The sequence below is a fragment of the Bombina bombina genome, chromosome 5, assembly GCF_027579735.1.
Source record: "Bombina bombina isolate aBomBom1 chromosome 5, aBomBom1.pri, whole genome shotgun sequence".
Taxonomy (NCBI): Eukaryota; Metazoa; Chordata; class Amphibia; order Anura; family Bombinatoridae; genus Bombina; species Bombina bombina.
Window position 1 is genome coordinate 452,095,526 of NC_069503.1, and position 24,022 is coordinate 452,119,547.

The 24,022-nt window shown below is 35.9% G+C and overlaps 1 protein-coding gene across 1 annotated transcript in view; it reads left to right on the top strand.

Moving 5' to 3' along the window:
* The first annotated feature begins 346 nt into the window (after window positions 1–346).
* RAMP3 (receptor activity modifying protein 3) overlaps window positions 347–24,022 on the top strand; it is a 487,437-nt gene continuing 463,761 nt past the window's right edge. The window contains exon 1 of the mRNA XM_053714330.1: window positions 347–665. Within this exon, the coding sequence (XP_053570305.1) occupies window positions 614–665 (52 nt within the window). The 5' untranslated portion in view covers window positions 347–613. The remainder of the gene's footprint in view (window positions 666–24,022) is intronic.

Consider the following 24,022-nt stretch of genomic DNA (forward strand, 5'->3'; position numbering starts at 1 on the left):
ACATCAGTATTCTTCTAAAACTTTGGGGCTTGGTTAGGAGTCTGAAAATCAGTGAAATGATATTTAAAAAATAAACAAAACAATACATTTAAAAAAAAAAAGAAGCTGTATAGGCTATATAAATGGATCATCTATAAAATATTTATGCAAAGAAAAATCTAGTGTATAATGTCCCTTTAAATTAAATTAGGTTTATATACTGTGATTATTCATTAATCGAGCAGCAACTGTGCTAATCCACCTTAAGTGAACAAAGAGTGCAGAATTTGTTGGAAGCAGGGGAGGAGTTTGGTGCTTGATGCTGGTGTCTGAGATGCAGAGGGATACAGGATCTGCCGGGATTCTGAAGCTGTTAGTTCAATTGTGTTTGCAGTGATTCTAATACGCTGAGACATTAACTGGAGCTCAGGAAATTGCTGACCCCTTTTGCTGCCTTTGGCTATCTAGTTTTGGTTTGTAGTGTGGATTCTGGATCTGCAGAGGATGAAGCTGATTCTCATTTAAGTACTTTTCTTTTGAAGATAAGACAAACCTCACTCATTTTTTGACTCAGGACTCGCTTGCCTCACATGCTTATAACTTATGATATTTGTTGAGCTTACCTGAGATCGGAATGGATAAACATGTCTTGTCTCTGTTACAACTTTTAGTTTCTGTGGTGTGCGGTAAGTAGTATCTTCATTACTGATATTAGTGCATTAATGTATATGTCAAAGTTCTGCGAAAACAGTGCTTCAGAATTGTGAAATCTCATTGCTTTGTATAAGTTGTTTCCTAAATTAGATTTTTGGTAAATAAGGATACAACACATTTAGGAAAATCTCTACATGTTAGTGAATCAGCTCCACAAGATCATATTTAGAAAGTTTTTTTTTTTTTTTCAGTGGCAAGTTCATTTAAAGGGACAGGAAGCAACAACATTTTCTTTCATTATAAGCATATAACATACAATTTTAATCAACTTTACAATTTACTTCTATTATCAAATTTACTTTATTCTCTTGTTATTCTTTGCTGAAGGAACATTGGCAGCTAGCTGAACACATATAGTTATCCAATCACAAGAGACACATTTGCAGGCACCAATCAACAGCTAGCTCCCACTAGTGCAGCATATGTGTGTATTCTTTTTCAACAAGGGATACTAATAGAGCAAAGCAAATATGAAAATAGAAGTGAATTTAATTTTTTTTTTTTAAATTACATGCTCTATCTGAATCATGCAAGTTTAATTTTTACTTTCTTATCCCTTTAATCCTAACTGAATACAGGGGACTACTTTGTTATTTACTATCAAAACAGTTACATTATTTTAACTTACAAATGGGTTAAACAGTAAGTACATTGGTAAAATTCCACTTGGAACTGCAAGCATTGGAAGCAGGAATTGGCAGCTAAACCAATCATAAGTGGCTTTTAAACAGCTAGCCAATCATTGGTTGTGTTCTGGTTGAGAACTGGTCTTTACATATGTGTTTAACATATAGCTAGCTGGTGTAAGTAATGTAAAAATTATATTATCTAACAAATTGGCATGCAACTTTCCATTTGAATGTCCCTTTAATCTTGAGTCGCAATGCAACTTTCCATTTGAATGTCCCTTTAATCTTGAGTCGCAATAATACTTAAACTATTACAAAACAGCATTTAAAATGTAATTGTGAACAATGTACTATTAGCAAAAGGGTAGCGGATTTACACCATGATTGTCAAGCAGAATGAGGGAGATTACTGAATAAACCCATATTTAACAAAGTCTGGCGGACCTGATCCGACAGTGCGGATCAGTTCCACCAGACCTTGCTGAATACGGCGAGCAATACGCTCTCCATATTCAGCATTGCAACAGCAGCTCACAAGAGCTGCTGGTGCAACGCCGCCCCCTGGAGAATCGTGGCCAATCGGCTGCCAGCAAGGGGGTGTCAATCAACCTGATCGTACTCGATCGGGTTGAATTGCGGTGATGTCTGTCCGCCTGCTCAGAGCATGCGGACAGGTTATGGTGCAGCGGTCTTTAGACCGCTGCTTCATAACTGGTGTTTCTGGCAAGCCTGCAGGCTCGCCAGAAACACGGGGCCTCAAGCTCTATCCGGAGCTTGATAGATAGGCCCCATAGTGCGCACACATGCAAGTGCACGTGCACATAATGGGCCTGCATATATATTGTGTGCAGCTGGAGCTATGCACACAAGCATTTCAATTACCAGTTGCTGACATCACTCAACAGAAGTTTTGTGAGTGGCTACCTACACAATGCTTATTCTACCTGTTCTTATGTGTTTTCTAACCAAATTCTGTCCCTGACTGCTGTATAACATCAAACCCAATGTCACATGCTCTGATTGCACATGCATGAACGTCTCCTTTAAACAGAATTCTTATTGGTTAATCACATTGATACATATCAGAGTGTGGGTTGCAACAGCTCTTGAAAAAACGCACAAATGTATAATTTGTATAAAACAAAGCTGCACAGGACATGGCAAAACAATTATCAATTATAAACCTGTTGTGCTATGCTGCTTCAAAGTTTTGTTTAATGTATCTTTAATTATTATTGAATGTTGATCATATTGCTGTGATCTTAAAGGGACAGTCAACTCCAACATGATTGTTGTTTAAAAGATAGATAATCCCTTTATTACCCATTACCCAGTTTTACCCAGCCAACTTGGTTATATTAATAAACTTTTAACCTCTGCGATTACCTTGTAGCTAAGCCTCTTTTGACAGCCCCCTGATCACATGGCAATTTATTTATTATCTACTGTCTTGCATTTTAGCCAATTGGTGCAGTGTCATGCACAACTCCACAGGACAGAGCTATATGGCACACATGAATTAGCAGTCTCTTGTTGTGATAAGTTAATTAAAAAACATGTGGTAAGAGTCTGTCTGTAGTGACTTAGAAACAGACAGACATTTAGAGCTTTAAATGTTATAAACTAAATTATTATAGCCATATTGGTTTGTGCAAAGCTGGGGAATGGGTAGTAAAGACACTATATATCTTTTTAAACAATAACAATTTTGGTGTTGACTGTCCCTTTAAATGTTGAATATTATACAGTTACCAGTATAAGGGTTATGATCAATGTATAACGTTATTGTGATTTGGGTATTGTTAAAGACTTTTGCGTTCAGCACAGGTCAAAAATCTTATGTACTTACAGTAGTTGTCTCACTGTTTGTATTATTTGATCCTGTCAGAATTACAGTTATCTCCAAAGGATTTATACAGCTCTTTAATCATCCTGCTTATTGACTCTGCATTGTATTTATCAATCATTGTTATTACTTTACATTAAATTATGAATATAAAATGTTATATTACTCACTTGGTTACATCCACCAACTGGTGATTATATTTATATTAATTTGATTCAGTTCTCACTGACAGAAAAATGTGTTTATTGATCTCACATGATGTAAATTAGAAGCACTGTCTTCTATACCCATTGATCTTTTGTAGTCAATACATTGATTAATTATTCTTGTTGTACAAAATATGTTTGACACCCTGATTCCTTCCATCATGTATTTTTCCTGTATCTATTCTTCATTACATTTTAATATGTATCTAACAGTTTTATCATTTTTGTGATAAAGTAACAATAAGTTATTCCTAATGTTTTGTTTGAGACACATTTAAAATAATTTACAAATTCATGGGAGATCGCCAATTTACTTTGCATATCACTCTATATAAAATATTATCATTTTTATTTTGACTAGTTTATGCAGTTTTGCACTTTTTTTTCCAAGTCCCTTATCTACTTCTGCACATTTCTTTTTCAGTTACTGAAATGTGTTCATACTTTAAAATACTCTCTTTCTAGATGTGGGGGAATCTTACTGGTTATTTTAAGCTGTATTATACTATAAAGCAATGTATTTACTAGATTTAATGCCTGATACAAGGTTATAGATTTTCCTTCTGAGGTGAAATATACACAGAAGCTGTCGAATTAAAAGCAAAGACATTACACAATTTTATATTGAAAAGTGTATAGCAAAAACTGTTGTAGATTTTACTGCCATTTAAATGCTTATTGAAACAGTGATAAAAGATAAAATATTAGTGATGTGGATTGTGGAATTATCTCTTTATATGTTTTTCATAAATGACAACATAAATATATAAATTTGGCATGTATAAATGATTTGCCTTATAAAAAGAGAGAAACTCTCAGCCAGGAAATAAAAAAAGGTATAATATATAATTAGCTAGCTGCTGTTCCCTGGGACAACTTGTTTTTCACAGATAAAAACATAGCTGCATTATATGAGATCCCCCTTAAAAAGTACAGCCCAGCCCCTTCTACATAGTATAAATCACCATCCAACTGTGCATTGCAAAATAGCTAAATTCAAGGTAATTATTTTAAAAGCTTTTAAAACTGTAATATTAGAAACATTTGCTTTGTTTTGCGTATACTTTTTAAACATTATATGGTTTATCTTACCTCTTTAGTAGTGGCAAAAAGAGACATTATTATTGAGTTTCTCCATTGATCAAGCAATCAGTGTGTAGAATACTGCAGGGTCAGATTCCCATTCGCGGAGTATGCACACACCCTCACCCTTTATAGATAAAAGCAAAAAATACTATATATTTATACACACATATGTACAGTATATATATATATATATATATATATATATATATATATGTGTGTGTGTGTGTGTGTATATATATGTATGTGTGTGTGTGTGTGTGTATAAATAAACAGAACAGCAATGCATCCACTTATTTTTATTTTGCTTATTCCCGTCTGTATTTTTCTCTTCTCTAACACTTCTATTCCCTTTGCCTGTCTGTTCAGTCGAACCATCATGGTATTTGTTTTAAGAATAGTAGGAATAAGCCTTTACAGAACAGGCAGATCAGACTGGTACTTCACTGTACTGAAAATCTATATGCCTTTTTTTTCCCATAAACTTGCTGCCTGAAGCATTTATTTCTTATTACTGTAATATCTAGAGAAAATATACATCACCAGTGGGAGTCAGGGATGAACTGGTTTACAGGATGGATTGTAAAGTCGTGACTTTCCACCATTCAGAATAATGACTGGCGATAGATATCTAAAGGAGAGAATGTACATATAACATTCCAAGACCCTATCCTGCCATTTAGGGTAATCATTACCCATTCCTCCCTTTCTTTTTAGTTCAAAACTCAGTTGTATAAAGTGGACGCTAACAAGATAAGGGTTAAAATATCACCCATCCTTACGAGGATTCAGTGTACATATTTTGCCCGTTAATGCATTTGGTGTGCCCATAACTGAGTTAGTATTTGTAATACTTGGTAAACCAAAACAGTAAATAAAAAATATGTATATTTGTGGACACATTTCTTCTTAATTTTTTACAAAAACAAACAGATGTCCCTGTGTTAGGAATATGTTAAGCTTGTGGGGTTTGTCACTGTTAACCAATAATGCTTTGAGAGTTCCACCTATTGGCCAATGGGCAGTTTGCCTTAAAGAATGGATTGTGCACAATGAAGCACTTCCTAATAGTATCAAAGGTAATTTAAACAACTTTAACCAAACTTTATTTAAATAAATACATAAAAAAAAACTTTAACTAGGAAAAAAGTCAAGTGGTGTAAAATTTAAAATTTTAAAGGGACATTATGCTTTATTTTCTGTTGAGCCTGTGAACAACTAATGTTAAAATATTTTTGCATGAAAAAAGATCATAAAGGTAAATGTAATTTAAAACATGAAAACTGTGTACAACTGATACTTCTGTATTAATGTTGAGTGGCTAATACAGACAACTCCCCTATCTCCATTAGCGGAGAGGGACCAGTATCCATAAACTTCACAGGAAAAAGTTGGTTTATCTATAACTGGAACATCACATTTGTGTACAGATTATATTATAAAATGCCTTTTGTAGATGGAAAAAAGACAAAAATGTGTACAAAAATCCTTTAGCTGGATGGACCAAAAAAAGGACAACTGAGATTTTATCTATCAAATACTCAGCCCCTGTGTTTACAATATATACTGTATGTGTGTGGTTCTCTGCATTTCACAATCATCTTTATCAAATATTAAATCAATCCTTAAAAACTCATATCATTTTCATCACAATGTGGCCCAATATAGCAATATTTTATAATAATAACTAAAGTTTATACAAAGTACAGATGATGTTCATTATGTACTGGATGAAGGGAAAAAAATATAATTCACAGGCACAATTCCTTAGAAAATATGTAGGGATCAGACTTTTCACAGAAATGTAAACTTCTTTGTTTTTGTTAAAGGAAATTAAAAATAATATTGCAATGTTTTGGCTGGTTAACTATTTGTGCTGCCATATGCAGACCTGATTCTTTAAACTTCTATAAATGTCACAATTTTTTTGCTATGTTTGAAATTGCAAATTGAATTTAAAATTAATATATCTGTGTTCTAGTCTTATGATTTATAGCTTATTTTTTTTTTTTTTAAGTTATGCTTTATCAAACAAAGTTTGAAAGTGGTTTAGCTGGGTAAAAAATATTTTGCACTTGTTTAGTTTTTCTTTTATTTTTCTGTTTAGAAAAAGAGTTAAGGCTCAATTTAAAGGCACAATCTACAGTTTTTGAACTTTCGATGTTGCTTGCTCACGTGGTAGCTTAATAACATTAAAGGGACATTATAGTCAAATTTAACCTGTACGTTAGAGCACTTCAAATTTTATAAGCAGCATTTTGCAACACAAGTACTACCAAAAAATGCAGCTGTTAAATGTAAGTCTATGGACATCAATATTCATCGAAAATATTGGAAAAACATTTGATATTACATTCAAAATTTGAAAGTTAACATTTGGTATTCAGTGTTAACGTTGGTTCTATAAGAACATTTGAATGAAATAATAAATGTCAAGGGAAATATTCTCTCTACTATTCGAACCTTAAAAATCTCCAATCTCTACAATACAAGTGTGCCCACTACTACTAAACAGAAAAAATGCACAGGAAACTGATCCTTATTTAACACATTGAGTAATATACTTGGGCTGAATCACATTTTAATGGAGGCCAGGGCCAGACTGGGACCAAAAAACTGCCTGGACAGTTTAGGAAAGAACAGGCCGTGTACACCTAGTATAATGTACTAGTTTGATTTACAAAAAGTTTTTAACATCCTTCTGTCAATGTCTTTTGTAAATGAAAGGGAAAAAAAAGCATGTGATATTGAAGTTCAGACTTAAATAAAAAATGGCAATTTATTATCAGCCTGTGTTGTCACAGTTACTCAAAATAACAGGCACATGAGTGGGGTGGTACTGCCATGACCTGGTTCAGAACACAGAAAGGCAGTGAGAGGCAACGAAGGGCTGGCCCTGCATAATGGACAAATAATAATGATAATGACTGAGCAGGGCTATGACAACAGGCTCTGGCCTGCAACGGACCCCCACTCATTGGGCAAATGTCCTGTATGACTTATACTGATTCTGGGCCTGATTGTTGATGCGCAGAATATACTTGTTCAAAACTAATTTTTACATTTCTTTTAACTTGCTACTTATACTGGCTGAGAGTGAAATGTTAAATCAAACTACAGACTTATCTACTGGCACATAGAAATCTACTGGTAGAAGTGGGGTAAAATGACTTTAGTGTAATCCCTTTATTGACTGTTATATTTCTACAACAGTGATTTAATCCCTTGCTCACTTAGGATAATCATGGTCATTGAAGGGGTCATTGAAGAAGTGATTTCACCCCTTGATAAACATATCACATACACCAGTTATCTAAACACCCTGTCCTGTTACCTGCTTCAGTAGCCCACATGTGGTACACTGTTTCTTGTTGCTGAGTGCAGGTAGTTGACAAAGAACAGAAGGAGAATACGGAATTTAGTGTTAACCACCAGCTTTGTGGGTGCCCACTATGAAGTACAAATGAGCGGCTATGCTACTGCAGTTTACCTGTTCAATAAAAGGGTTAAAGGTATTTTATATAAAACAGGGGTCCATTTTTAGGTGCCACTGTTGAACCATGTTATTATGTTAATATTATTGTTACTTATTGTCAATATTATTAATACCATAGATGATTAACAGGTATGCAGCTTTAAACTTCTCATGTAAACTGATATGCAAGAATGTATTTATAGATTTATATAGATTAATCCCTTGTGACATATGTCTTGGTACAATATTTCTGTTGCAAAAGATGTCACTTTCTTATGCATTATTAACATATTACTAAAATAGTAAATTAATCACTTTGTTCATGATGTGCTTGACTGGATTTTCTTAAGCTATAAATGATCACTAATATACAAAACCAAAGTATTACTCTAAAGCCATAGACTGCCGCAGTGATGCTTTGTCTCTCCATTATGGTTTGTATATTTAAGTGGTTTATATAGGATTATATCTAATTTATATCTAAGTGAATTCCATTTTATGATGATCTAGTATAAATTAACACATGTATTTCATTAGTTTAATAATTGAACATTTTTACTAAATGTATTGACAAAAATAAAAATGTAACTAGTTTTAGGAAATTGCATGTGTAAACAAAGAATGCATTTTAAATGAGTACACTCTTTTCCATGTATTGATTTTTTATTGTTAAGAACAGTGTTTTGCAGTGTTCTACCTAATAACTCTTTTTATTTGTACTACTGAAAGAAATCAGACATGGATTTGAACTAGTGTGACATAAACTATAAAAATATGCAATGTTAATGGAGCCTAGACCTATGTCAACTCTATATTAAAGGGACACTAAAGTCAAAATTAAACTTTCATGATTCAGATAGCGCACACCATTTTAAACAACCTTCTATTTCATTTCCATTATCTAAATGTGCACAATCTTTTTATTTGCAAACTTTATGAGGCACCAGCTCCTACTGAGCATGTGCAAGAAATCACAGACTATACGTATATGCATTTTGTGATTGGCTGATGGCTGTCACATTATGCAATGGGAAGGAAAATAGGACTAACTTTCAAATTTGTCAGAAAGAAATCTACCACTCATTTGAAATTCAAACTAAGTGCTTTTGCATTGTGTTTTTATTACGCATTTATTGATTATGCTATTATACTGTGTTTCATGTCCCTTTAATAAAAAAGTAATTTGTAATAAGACTGATAAAAATACAACCCTCTTTCACTGTAAGCCAATGCACAATGTTACTTAAGATACTAAATACCAGCCTTACAATACTAATTAAAATGGCAGTCGACTTTGGTAAAATATCAATAAAATGCTTTATGGCAGACTCATGGTCTACCCAAGATTAGGCTGACCATATTGCCGCTTTAAAAAGGGACACATATGAAAAATACATATGTCAGGGCTGTTTTCACTGCTGTTTAAAGAAATGGTTTTGTATAAGAACCCTCACATATGTATTTTTCATATGTGTTCCTGCTTAAAGCGGCAATATGGTCAGCCTACCCAAGATTCTAAAATAAGTTGAGAACAGGTGTAAGAATGCAAAGACCAGGAATTCTGTGAGTTGGGGCTTATTTGATCCAGTATGGAATGTTTGCCATCTGAAGATTATTCTGGTTGGCCCATACGTAAATTAAGAAAATAATTTAAAGGGATAGTAAACACCTTGAGATTTTTATATAAAATGTTTAGTTATGCATAACAAAAAAACTTTGCATTATATTTTATTATTATTTTTGTCCCCTTTTCGTGTTATTTAGCTCTGGAAAATTGAGTAGTTTCTAATTCTCAGAACACAACTTCTCAACTCTAGCTCTGCTACATATGTTTCACTAGTTGGCTTTAACTGATAACAACTGCAAAACAGAGTACTTTATACTAACTTTATGACCATGGCTAGCCTTGCAGTCTGTCCAGATTGGCTCTTTCAAAGTCAAATGACGAGTTTGCTAAGTTAAGACTTGGCTGATATTTGATTCTATTTCAGCCAAACAGAAATGTCTTGTAATTACAAGGTTAATAATGTCCCTTTAAAGGGACAAGCAACCCAAAAAATGTTTCTCATGATTCAGATAGAGAAAATAATTTTAAACAACTTTCTAATTTACTTCTATTATCAAATTTGATTCATTCTCTTTGTATCATTTGTTGAAGGAGCAGCAATGCACTACTGGGTTCTAACTGAACACATGGGTGAGCCAATGACAATCTGTATATATATACAACCACCAATCAGCAGCTAGTACCTAGGTAATTTGCTGCTCCTGAGCTTTCCTAGATAAACCTTTCAGCAAAGGATAACAAGAGAAGGAAACAAATTAAATAATATAAGTAAATTGGAAAGGTGTTTAAAATTATATTCTCTATCTGAATCATGAAAGAAAAAATTTGGGTTGTATGTCCCTTTAAGGAACCTTGGCAGGTTTACTTTTTGGGGTAGGATTTGGACAATCAATGGTTTCTCAAATAGAAACATGGGGGCCGATTTACCAATGTCTGGCGGACATGATACACTATAGTGTATCATGTCCGCCAGACATTGCTAAATTCCGACAGCATACGCTGTCAGAATTTAACTTTACAAAGCAGTTCTGGTGAACTGCTTGCAGGGCCGGATTGGGCAGCCACAGGCTCAGTCTCTGTCACAATTCAGTGTTCAGTGTCCACAGTCCAAGGGCCAGCCGCCAGGGCCACACCAGGCCAGGGAGGAGTTGGAGGACCCAGGAATCATATGTGGGCCGATTCAGGTCAGGTGGGGTGGGCCGGCGGCTTACATGATGAGTCAGGGGGCGGAGCGGACCTGTATGGATTGCGCACTCTGAACATGCAGAGACACTGACTCCCCGGCGGTGCTCGGCTCTTCTCCACGGCTCCAGCTGCGTCCTCAGGATGACTCCCCGCCTGCTTCTCCCCATGACTGTGCCTCATACACATGCCGGCCTGGCTCATACTGCTCTGTGGGACCCACGGATTCAGCTTCCCGCAACAACACAACACACGTGAGTACCGCCTGAGGCGCGGGTCTGATACCTGTTTTCTAATTTTTAAAAAAATAATAATTTTGTATTATGTTGTTTTATGCAAATTACAGATTTCTACTCTTGTTTCTTTGTGGTAGAAAGGAACCTTAAAAATTATACTTTGTAATATACTGGACTATATCTACTCAGTCTGATTTCCACCATTAATTTGGGACTCTGGTATTTGGTGTCTGATATTGTTATATATGACAAATATTGCAAGGAAATGTGTGGTTTTATGTAATTTTGCTTATACAGTGGCTTGTATATTTTTTGTGTATATATATATATATATATATATATATATATATATATATATATATATATATATATATAGATCTATGCTCATCCAACACGAGCTCTGTTAGAATAAATTGCATTGTTGAATATACACACCTATATATATATATACTTAGTATTATACACATTATTAGTCTTAGCGCCCCCTATTGGGTGTATTACCCTAGTTATCTTTGAACCTTAAAAATTAGATGTTGACAATTTATTTTATATATATATCAGTAAACAAGGACTCCACTGCAAATAAATCTAAAAAAACTTGGAATTCTCAATAAGTTATGACTCTGGAACACGTGCTTCACGTTTACTTAAATAAAAAATGGGTATATGGACAGGCAGGATACCCTTAAAAAATTTACATGAAAATTTGAATTTTGACACAACAGCCTTTCAAGTCAAACTAAAACTTCATTAAAATGATGCCATTTAAAAATGAATCGTACCTGATATAGCATAGGGATACCTAAAACAGCCTCAGTACTGTCCTGAGCATGCCTGATGTACACAGTAGGGTTGGTATATAGTTCTAATACCTTTTTGTATTTGACTATTTGTGTGTATCTAATACAGAGGAGTGTGGGGTTAATATGAGGAATGGTTGGGATATTGAACAAATATGAGAATTATTAAATATATATTGCTCGCTGCAAATGCTTTAACATAGCAGAGGGAGGGTGTCTTTATTGCTGGGGAGATTGGGCCGGAGGGGGGCAAGTCTGAGCCGGAAGAGGGGCTGCGTCGGAGGGGGTGGGGCTAAAATGAAGGGGCAGGGCTGACTCAGAGGGGGCGGGGCTGGGACAGTCTATACAAATTTCCAGGGCTGGTCTGATTTCTTAGTCCGGCCCTGACTGCTTGTGCAATGCCACTTCCTGCAGATTCACGGCCAATCGGCCACTAGCAGGGGGTGTCAATCAACCTGATCATTTAGAATCGGGCGGATTGATGTCCGCAGCCTCAGAGGCAGTGGACCAGTTAAGGAGCAGTGGTCTTAAGACTGCTTATTCTTAACTCCTGTTCCCGGCAAGCCTAATGGCTCGCACTAAAACTGGGGCATCAGGGGCTATTCGGCCCTTGATAAATCAGCCCCATGGAGTTAAAGGGTCATGAAATCCCCAAAAAAATATTTCATGATTCAGATAGATCCTAAATTTATAAACAACTTTATTTCATTATTTCTATTATCAAATGTGCTTCTTTATTTTGGTTTCCTTTATTGAAGGAACAGCAGTGCACTACTGGGAGCTAGACCCTTTTGTTCTGTGGATTTATTATTGTATTTTTTTATGTATCTGAGTTATTTTGTCATTTTTATTATAATTGCTTAAATTGTATATGTAACATTTTAAGGTCAAAAAGTTTATAACATTGTTTATGAAATACAATGACTTTAGACCATAATGCTGCCAGATTTCTATTTAAGAAGTTTTTACAGAGTTTTACATCCTGTATAGTTTATTCTTTTAATGGCTATTGGGTGTTACTTTTCACTTTTCTGCGCACAGCTTTTTAGATTCCCAGGGACTTCATTTTAGAAAAATTGTTTTATTCTGCTCTTCATTGTTCCAATGTGGTGGGGATATTTTATTCTTGTAATGCTTTTGGATAACATGTATCTAGATATTTGTAAGAACATCTAAAATTTGCAATTTTCTTTTGCCCTGTTTTTTTGTTTTTTTAAATGATTTTGCAAGTCACATTGTGTTTAGTATCAAGGCAAAAATACATGATGTTGACAATAAAGGGACACTGAAGCCATTTTTTTTTCTTTCATGATTCAGACAGATCATGCAATTTTAAGCAACTTTCTAATTTACTCCTACTATCAATTTTCTTTGTTTTCTTGCTATCTTTATTTTAAAAGCAAGAATGTAAATCTTAGCAGCCAGCCCATTGTAGGTTCAGCACCATGGATAGCGCTTGCTTATTGGAGGCTTACATTTACCCACCAATAAGCAAGCATAACCCAGGCTCTCAACCACAAATGGGCCGGCTCCTATGCATCACATTCCTGCTTTTTAAATAAAGATAGCAAGAGAACAAAGAAAAATTGATAATAGGAGTAAATTAGAAAGTTGCTTAAAATTGCATACTCTATCTGAATCATGAAAAAAAAAATTGGGTTCAGTGTCCCTTTAAGCATTTATTTAAACTTATACTAAAGCATGTTTATATAATCAAAATATGCTTTGTATTGCAAACAACCTGTGCATAAAGTAAATATTTCAAAACTTTTTAAATAATAAATAATAATAAAAAAATAATAATTATGTGCATTGTATTGTAGCCCAGTAACATAACCCTTGAAAAGCCTTGAACATTGTTCAACTTATCATAGGAGGTTCTAATAGATGTCCTAGCATCTCCTCCGCATCAAATAATGCTTTATATTTTTAGGAAGCGAAATGAATGCTAAATATGGATCAATGAAAAAAGGTATTTCCATAGAACAGAAAATATTGACTCACTAACTATTCTTTGGCATGAATGTACCTTTATTATCAGTGCTGTCTTTTTTTCCATTTTCTTAAAATGTATAGTTTGATGAAAAACAAAACATATGTTTTGTGTGAGTAACTGGAACTGGGGTTTATACAGAAAAATTGCAAATATTCAAAAGTTTCTTCTGCATAAGGGTTAAAGAGTTCAGCAGTGAAGTCTTTATTCATTTGGCTTTATACTTTAATTAATTTCATTTAATTAGTATTTATATACCATTTACTTCAGATCATATTATAGAAACATATTATTTTATAACCTTTTAGTGTTACTGATTCATATGTATTTGGCTTCATAATGAAGCAGACAATTTCCCAGATAAACATATAAATGTCTCATTACCACACAAATATAGACTTTTCTCCTTGAACACTTTTTCTCAATTATTTGTGTCACTTTTTGAAATGTCTTGTCACATTTATGTTTGATTTCTGAATCAAAATATAATTTGTATGCCTTAAGGGATAAACTGTTAATGTAGATTTTGTTTGACTTATATCTATCATTTTAACTGTAAACCATTGCTGTGCTGCAGGTGAAAAAGCTTTATTTTACACAATGATAATCTAAGACATAACATTTTCAGATTATCTTGTTATTTATTTAATGCAATACTTATATAGCAATTGTATTTATTACAGTTTCTGTACGTTTAAAGGAAATGTAATCTGCATACCAGTTTTCTTGCCTATCCTCTGTGCCTTTAGAGTGTATACCTGTGTATAGAGTACTTCATCCCCTGCATCCAGCTATCTTCTTGAACAGTTGCCCCTAAATCTCCAGTTGAGCTACTTTAACTAAAAGTCTACTCCAGAATTTGTATTGTTTAAAAAGATAGATAATTCCTTTATTACCCATTTCCTAATTTTGTATAACCAACACAGTTATATTAATATACTGTTTTACCTCTGTAATTACCTTGATTCTAAGCCTCTGCACACTGCCCCTTATTTCATTTTAGCCATTTAGTGCAGCCTCGTATGTAACTCCACGGGCGTGAGCACAATGTTATCTATATGACACACATGAACTAGCGCTGTCTAGCTATAAAAAAACCTGTCAAAATGCACTGAAATAAGAGGCAGCCTTCAAGGGTTTAGAAATTAGCATATGAGCCTACCTAGGTTTAGCTTTCAGCAAAGAATACCAAAAGAACAAAACAAATTTGATGATAAAAGTAAATTGGAAAGTTGTTACTGTTTCTTTAGGTATCCTGGTAACTGCAAGTCATATCTAGGTCTCATGGTGTCTCTCTACTGTCAAACACTTTTCTCTTTTCTAATCTTTGGATTGTGCAGTGGAGGTCCTGTAAACCTGTGTCTATTAAAAGGGTTCAGAGTTAACAGTTCAGCTCTGCTCCCAACTTTTGGGTTTGTGCCTAGCATGACCACCATCATCATTGGCAAATTAGTATTTTGCAAGTGTAACCAACCATCTTTCTTCTTCTGCTGCATCCATTACATGCAGTATCATAAGTCTAATCCGGACTTATTCCTACTACCTGAAGTTACAGAAGTTTTACAGGGTACTCTTTATTTATAACATATTATCTAATTTCACTTTCTTCTTGTCCCTGCTTCTGTTACCCTTGTATCCAGAACTTCACTCATATAATTATTATTATTGTCTCCTAGACATATAAACTTTTGCTACAGTCTGACCTTTGACCTCTTGTGCTACCTTAAAGGGACAGTCAACCTAAAAATTCTCAACACAGTATATTTGCATGATCAACAAATGCAAGATAACAAGACAATGCAATAGCACTTAGTCTGAACTTCAAATGAGTAGTAGATTCTTTTTCTGACAATTTTTAAAGTTATGTCTTTTTCCACTCCTCCTGTACCATGTGACAGCCATCAGCCAATCACAAATGCATACACATACCATGTGACATCCATCAGCCATTCACAAATGCATACACACTTATTCTTGCACATGCTCAGTAGGAGCTGGTGACTCAGAACGTTTAAATATAAAAAGACTGTGCACATTTAGTTAATGGAAGTAAATTGGAAAGTTGTTTAACCCCTTAACGACTGAGGACGTGCAGGGTACGTCCTCAGAAAAAAGGCAGTTAATGCCTGAGAACGTACCCTGCACGTCCTCAGTGTGGAAAGCAGCTGGAAGCGATCCTGATCACTTCCAGCTGTTTTCCGGTTATTGCAGGATGCCTCGATATTGAGGCATCCTGCAATAACATTTTTTACCCCTCCGGTGCAGAGAGAGCCACTCTGTGGCCCTCTCTGCACCGGACATCGATGGCCGCATTCGTTGGTGGGTGGGAGCTGAAGTGGGAGGTGGGTGGGCGGCCATCGATGGCTTCTTGGTAAAAGAGGGGGGCGGGATCGGGGGCGGTATCGCCGGGGGCGCGCACGGGCGCGCGCGCGTGCACGGGGGGGTGGTGGGCGGGCGCGTGCACGGGGAGGGAGCGGGTGGGAACCACTTACACTACAGAAAGGATTTTTTATTATGGGGAGAAAGGAGGGATAAAATCCCTGAATAAAGTAATCTAAGGGATCTGGGAGGGGGTGGGGGATTAGTCTTGGGGGGGGGGGGGAGCTACACTGCAGAAAAAACAAAAATAAAAAAAAAATAGACATTTTTACATGCAAACTGGGTACTGGCAGACAGCTGCCAGTACCCAAGATGGCCCCCAATAAGGCAGAGGGGGAGGGTTAGAGAGCTGTATTGGGGGGGATCAGGGAGGTTGGGGGCTAAGGGGGGAATCTTACACAGCAGCATATGTAAATATGCTATATATAAAAAAAGGATACCTTTTATTTTAGTACTGGCAGACTTTCTGCCAGTACTTAAGATGGCGGGGACAATTTTTGGGGTGGGGGAGGAAAGAGAGCTCTTTGGGAGGGATCAGGGGGTCTGATGTGTCAGGTGGGAAGCTGATCTCTACACTAAAGCTAAAATTAACCCTGCAAACTCCATACAAGCTACCTAATTAACCCCTTCATTGCTGGGCATAATTCACGTGTTGTGCGCAGTGGCATTTAGCGGCCTTCTAATTACCAAAAAGCAACACCAAATCCATATATGTCTGCTATTTTTGAACAAAGGAGAACCCAGAGAAGCATTTACAACCATTTGTGCCATAATTGCACAAAATGTTTGTAAATGATTTCAGTGAGAAATCTAAAATTTTGAAAAATTTAACGTTTTTCTTTATTTGATCGCATTTGGCGGTGAAATGGTGGCATGAAATATACCAAAATGGGCGTAGATCAATACTTTGGGTTGTCTACTACACTACACTAAAGCTAAAATTACCCCAAAAAGCTCCCTACATGCTCCCTTATTAACCCCTTCCCTGCTGTGCATAATACATGCATGGTGCGCAGTGGCATTTAGCGGCCTTCTAATTACCAAAAAGCAACGTCAAAGCCATATATGTCTGCTATTTCTGAACAAAGGGGATTCCAGAGAAAAATTTACAACCATTTATGCCATAATTGCACAAGCTGTTTGTAAATAATTTCAGTGAGAATCCTAAAGTTTGTGAAAAAATTTGTGAAAAAGTGAACAATTTTTTTTATTTGATCGCATTTGGCGGTGAAATGGTGGCATGAAATATACCAAAATGGGCCTAGATCAATACTTTGGGATGTCTTCTAAAAAAAAATATATACATGTCAAGGGATATTCAGGTATTCCTGACAGATATCAGGGTTCCAATGTAACTAGCGCTCATTTTGAAAAAAAGTGGTTTGGAAATAGCAAAGTGCTACTTATATTTATTGCCCTATAACTTGGAAAAAAAAGCAAAGAACGTGCAAACATTGGGTATTTCTAAACTCTGGACAAAATTTAGAAATTATTTAGCATGGGTGTTTTTTGGTGGTTGTAGATGTGTAACAGATTTTGGGGGACAAAGTTAGAAAAAGTGTGTTTTTTTCCATTTTTTCCTCATATTTTATATTTTCTTTTATAGTAAATGATAAGATATGATGAAAATAATGGTATCTTTAGAAAGTCCATTTAATGGCGAGAAAAACGGTATATAATATGTGTGGGTACAGTAAAAGAGTAAGAGGAAAATTACAGCTAAACACAAACACTGCAAAAATGTAAAAATAGCCTTGGTCCCAAATGGACAGAAAATGGAAAAGTGCTGTGGTCATTAAGGGGTTAAAATGGCATGCTCTATCTGAATAATAAAAGTTTAATTTTGATTGAGAGTCCCTTTAAGTGATATATACAGGGAGTGCAGAATTATTAGGCAAATTAGTATTTTGACCACATCATCCTCTTTATGCATGTTGTCTTACTCCAAGCTGTATAGGCTTAAAAGCCTACTACCAATTAAGCATATTAGGTGATGTGCATCTCTGTAATGAGAAGGGGTGTGGTCTAATGACATCAACACCCTATATCAGGTGTGCATAATTATTAGGCAACTTCCTTTCCTTTGGCAAAATGGGTCAAAAGAAGGACTTGACAGGCTCAGAAAAGTCAAAAATAGTGAGATATCTTGCAGAGGGATGCAGCACTCTTAAAATTGCAAAGCTTCTGAAGCGTGATCATCGAACAATCAAGCGTTTCATTCAAAATAGTCAACAGGGTCGCAAGAAGCGTGTGGAAAAACCAAGGCACAAAATAACTGCCCATGAACTGAGAAAAGTCAAGCGTGCAGCTGCCAAGATGCCACTTGCCACCAGTTTGGCCATATTTCAGAGCTGCAACATCACTGGAGTGCCCAAAAGTACAAGGTGTGCAATACTCAGAGACATGGCCAAGGTAAGAAAGGCTGAAAGATGACCACCACTGAACAAGACACACAAGCTGAAACGTCAAGACTGGGCCAAGAAATATCTCAAGACTGATTTTTCTAAGGTTTTATGGACTGATGAAATGAGAGTGAGTCTTGATGGGCCAGATGGATGGGCCCGTGGCTGGATTGGTAAAGGGCAGAGAGCTCCAGTCCGACTCAGACGCCAGCAAGGTGGAGGTGGAGTACTGGTTTGGGCTGGTATCATCAAAGATGAGCTTGTGGGGCCTTTTTGGGTTGAGGATGGAGTCAAGCTCAACTCCCAGTCCTACTGCCAGTTTCTGGAAGACACCTTCTTCAAGCAGTGGTACAGGAAGAAGTCTGCATCCTTCAAGAAAAACATGATTTTCATGCAGGACAATGCTCCATCACATGCGTCCAAGTACTCCATAGCGTGGCTGGCAAGAAAGGGTATAAAAGAAGAAAATCTAATGACATGGCCTCCTTGTTCACCTGATTTGAACCCCATTGAGAACCTGTGGTCCATCATCAAATGTAAGATTTACAAGGAGGGAAAACAGTACACCTCTCTGAACAGTGTCTGGGAGCCTGTGGTTGCTGCTGCACGCAATGTTGATGGTGAACAGATCAAAACACTGACAGAATCCATGGATGGCAGGCTTTTGAGTGTCCTTGCAAAGAAAGGTGGCTATATTGGTCACTGATATGTTTTTGTTTTGTTTTTGAATGTCAGAAATGTATATTTGTGATTGTTGAGATGTTATATTGGTTTCACTGGTAAAAATAAATAATTGAAATGGGTATATATTTGTTTTTTGTTAAGTTGCCTAATAATTATGCACAGTAATAGTCACCTGCACACACAGATATCCCCCTAAAATAGCTATAACTAAAAACAAACTAAAAACTACTTCCAAAACTATTCAGCTTTGATATTAATGAGTTTTTTGGGTTCATTGAGAACATGGTTGTTGTTCAATAATAAAATTAATCCTCAAAAATACAACTTGCCTAATAATTCTGCACTCCCTGTATATATATATATATATATATATATATATATATATATATATATATATATATATATATATATAAAGTGTAAATCGATCATTATGTACAAATATAGCCCAGTTTTGTGATCTTTATCGTTTGCAAGTAAAAGAACTTACTGTTCGTGCTGCAGCTGTTTGAAAATGTCAGTTTGGCCCCTCCCCTATTTCATCATCGCCTACATCATCATCTTCATGGAATAGCATTCACTTTTGTATCCTCCTCGTAACCTTCTTTAGTGCATACGCAATGTGCCTATCATGAACAACACTAGCCCACCCTCTGCTACCAACACCAGTGGTGACATTTACTTATCCCTGAACATCTTCTATACCACCGCAGAAATAGTAATTGCTGCAGCTGCTACTCTGGGGAACAGCTTGGTGTGTGCGGCAGTCTTTCATGAGCGAAAACTCTGGACAGTTACCAACTACTACTTGGTCTCTCTGGCAATTGCAGATATATATGTTGGCGCATTTGCTATCCCTGGTGCCATCCAAACAATCCTGGGCATCCCATATCAGAACATGAATCTCTGCTTGTTGATGACCCTGTGCTCCACGTTCAGCCTTGTGGCAGTCGCCGTGGACTGTTACATTGCTATTTTAAACCCCCTTCGTTATAACAGTATTATGACACCTAGAAATACTCTGATTATTATTATTATGACATGGGCTGGTGCCAATGATGGGCTGGCTCAGACCCCTTCCTCAACAGGCCAATGTCTCTTTACATATGTGGTAGACATGGCATACATGGTGTACTTCATCTTGCCAGAGAGACCAACTGTCCAGAGCTTTCGCTCATGGAAGACTGCCGCACACACCAAGCTGTTCCCCAGAGTAGCAGCTGCAGCAATTACTATTTCTGCTGCGGTATAGGAGATGTTCAGGGATAAGTAAATGTCACCACTGGTGTTGGTAGCAGAGGGTGAGCAAGTGTTGTTCATGATAGGCACATTGCGCATGCTCTAGAGAAGGTTACGAGGAGGATCCAAAAGTGACTGCTATTCCATGAAGATGATGATGTAGGCAATGACAAAATAGGGGAGGGGCCAAACGGACATTTTCAAACAGCAGCGGCGCGAACAGTAAGTGCTTTTACTTGCAAACGATAAAGATTACAAAACTGGGCTACATTTGTACATAATGATCGATTTACACTTTATATATATCACTTAACAGAATTTTTAGGTTGATTGTCTCTTTAAGGACTCATCCTGTTTGTACAATCATCATAGATTCTTGTCATCCAACCTCTGACTGCACTGCCCTACTGTGCCATACTATATATATATCTCCAATAAAAGTTTGTATTACTTTTATCTAGTTCACTTGACTTCCTACATCTGACTAATCATGACATAACACTCCAGGGAAAATTACTGCATATCTTCACCAAACCAAACAGAGTGTTATTTATATAAATATGCCAAAACAACAACAAAATGAGCAAAGTAATCCTTGGTTATGAACAGAACTAGCAGCTATAATAGAGGGAATTGTGAAAACATCACCAGCAGCCTTTGCAATAAAATAGACTTGACCAGTCATATGTCAATCAGCTGGTTACCATGGTAACCAACCTATGATAACAGATTAGGAGAAACATCTCCTAGAATTTTACTATGGCTCCTTATTTTTATATTGTTTTACATATATTTTCCATACCAAAAAGACTTACCTTGCTACAAAGAATGTGTTACTGGCGCCTTAATTTTCTGTCTGGCTCTTAAGTTTGATATAAATTAGTCAACCTTAATGATTATTATTTAAATTAGAAATTTTGCTCTGTATAACAACGTATCTCCACACAAAAGCATTATTTCCTAGAAATACAGGCAGCAGGATGCTTAAAGTGAAAGTAAATACTAGCGTTTTACAAAGGCTAGGATTTACTATTGAAACAAATAAAGGGCACTTTCATTCATGAAGTATAAGATACTTCATGTAGAAAGCTCCTTTATTTGATTCAATTGATCGCCGCTCTTAGCTCCTACAGCAGCCCACGGCTAAAAAAAAATTTCACTAAGAGGTGATGTTTTCACCTCTTAGCCAATAGCCGTGCAGTAAATCCAGCTTGGCGCCCATGGGAGCCGGATTTACCGCACGGCTATTGGTTAAGAGGTGAAAACGTCACCTCTTAGCCAAATTTTTTTTTAGCCGTGCGCTGCTATAGGAGCTAAGAGTGGCGATCGATTGAATCTAATAAAGGAGCTTTCTACATGAAGCATCTTATACTTCATGAATGAAAGTGCCCTTTATTTGTTTCAATAGTAAATCCTAGCGTTTCTAAAACGCCAGGATTTACTTTCACTTTAATGAAAAGTAAAATGTTTTTTTACAGATATATTAATAGTGCTTTATTGAGAGCTATAAAGAACACAAATTTCCATAGTTAAATAATATTGTATTAATATAAACATTCATTCTTTATTTCCATAGTTAAATAATATTGTATTAATATAAACATTTATTCTATTACTATAAAACCACATTATCTGCTATGAAGGCTGTGATAACAAGTCTGAGTTTCAAAATGGAAAGGATGAGTTTCAAAATGAAAGGATTGCATGACAATGTAGAATGTTTTTTTTGATAGCTTGTTTGCTTTTTTGTAATTTTTCTCTTTTAAATAATGAAAATGTTAGATGTGATATTTCCTGCACAAATGTGCTTCCTCTCAGCCACTTGTGAAAACAAATCATTAAATAGGTTCTTGTCTCTCATAGTAAAGATATTTTTTAAGACCTTTGCAGCCTATTGCAAGAAGTTGTCTATTGTTATGGGTGTTTGAATTTAAAGAGATCCTGATTATACTTTTGCCGTTTGTACCATTTACTTGTTACCATTTCCTGCCTCATGTATTCCTGTGTGAAAGTGACACTGGCCTATTTATGATGAGGTATTTCTACTCACAGTTTTATTCTATACTGTTGTTAATATTTTTGATGTGCAATATGCATTTTTGATGTATTTTATACTTTTTTAAGCTTTCTAGATGGTAAAATGTGGCTTAAACTCTATTAACAATGTTTATCTATAGGCATTAGTGTTTGCAGACATGTTTTGAGTTAAAGGCAAAAAACAAAAAAAAAACAAAAGATAAAATGATAGTCTATGAAGCATCAGCCTTCATGTACATAAACTATTTGTAGTGAGATTTGGATAAAGTGACCCTTTTATATTTTTCAAACTAACACCTAGATTACGAGTTTTGCGTTAGAGGCTGTGCGGTGCTAACGAGCAGTTTATGCTCACCGCTCACTTACAGACAGCGCTGGTATTACAGGTTTTTACAACCCAGACAAGAAGTGAGCATTGAGTAAAATTTTGCTTCTTACCGCACTCCAATACCAGCGCTGCTTACGTTAGCGGTGAGCTGGTGTAACGTGCTCGTGCACGATTTCCCCATAGGAATCAACAGGGAGAGCCGGCTGAAAAAAAGTTGAACACCTGCAAAAAAGCAGCGTAAAACTCCTTAACGCAGCCCCATTGATTCCTATGGGGAAATACATTTTATGTCTACACATAACACCCTAACATGAACCCCGAGTCTAAACACCCCTAATCTTACACTTATTAACCCCTAATCTGCCGCCCCCAACATCACTGCAAACTACATTATATTAATAACCCCTAATCTGCCGCTCCGGATACCGCCGCCACCTACATTATACTTATGAACCCCTAATCTGCTGCCCCCAACATCGCTGGCACCTACATTATATTTATTAACCCCTAATCTGCCACCCCCAATGTCGCTGCCACCTACCTACATTCATTAACCCCTAATCTGCTGCCCCCAACGTCGCCGCCACTATAATAAACATATTAACCCCTAAACCGCCTCACTCCCGCCTCGCAAACATTAGTTAAATATTATTAACCCCTAATCTGCTGGCCCTAACATCGCTGCCACCTGCCTACATTTATTAACCCCTAAACTTAAGTCTAACCCTAAATCTAACACCCCCTAACTTAAATATAATTAAAAGAAATCTAAATAAAATTACTATAATTAACTAAATTATTCCTATTTAAAACGAAAAACTTACCTGTAAAATAAACCCTAAGCTAGCTACAATATAACTAATAGTTACATTGTAGCTATCTTAGGGTTTATTTTTATTTTACAGGCAAGTTTGTATTTATTTTAAATGAACTATTTAATAACCACCTAGCTAAAATAAATACAAAAGTACCTGTAAAATAAAACCGAACCTAAGTTACAATTACACCTAACACTACATTACAATTAAATTATTTCCCTAAATTAAATACAACTAAATTACATTATCTAAAGTACAAAAAAAACCAAACACTAAATTACAGAAAATAATAAACAAATTACAAGATTTTTAAACTAATTACACCTAATATAATCCCCCTAACAAAATAAAAAAGCCCCCCCAAAATAAAAAAGCCCTACCCTACACTAAATTACAAATAGCCCTTAACTATATTGTACCTAGTTAAA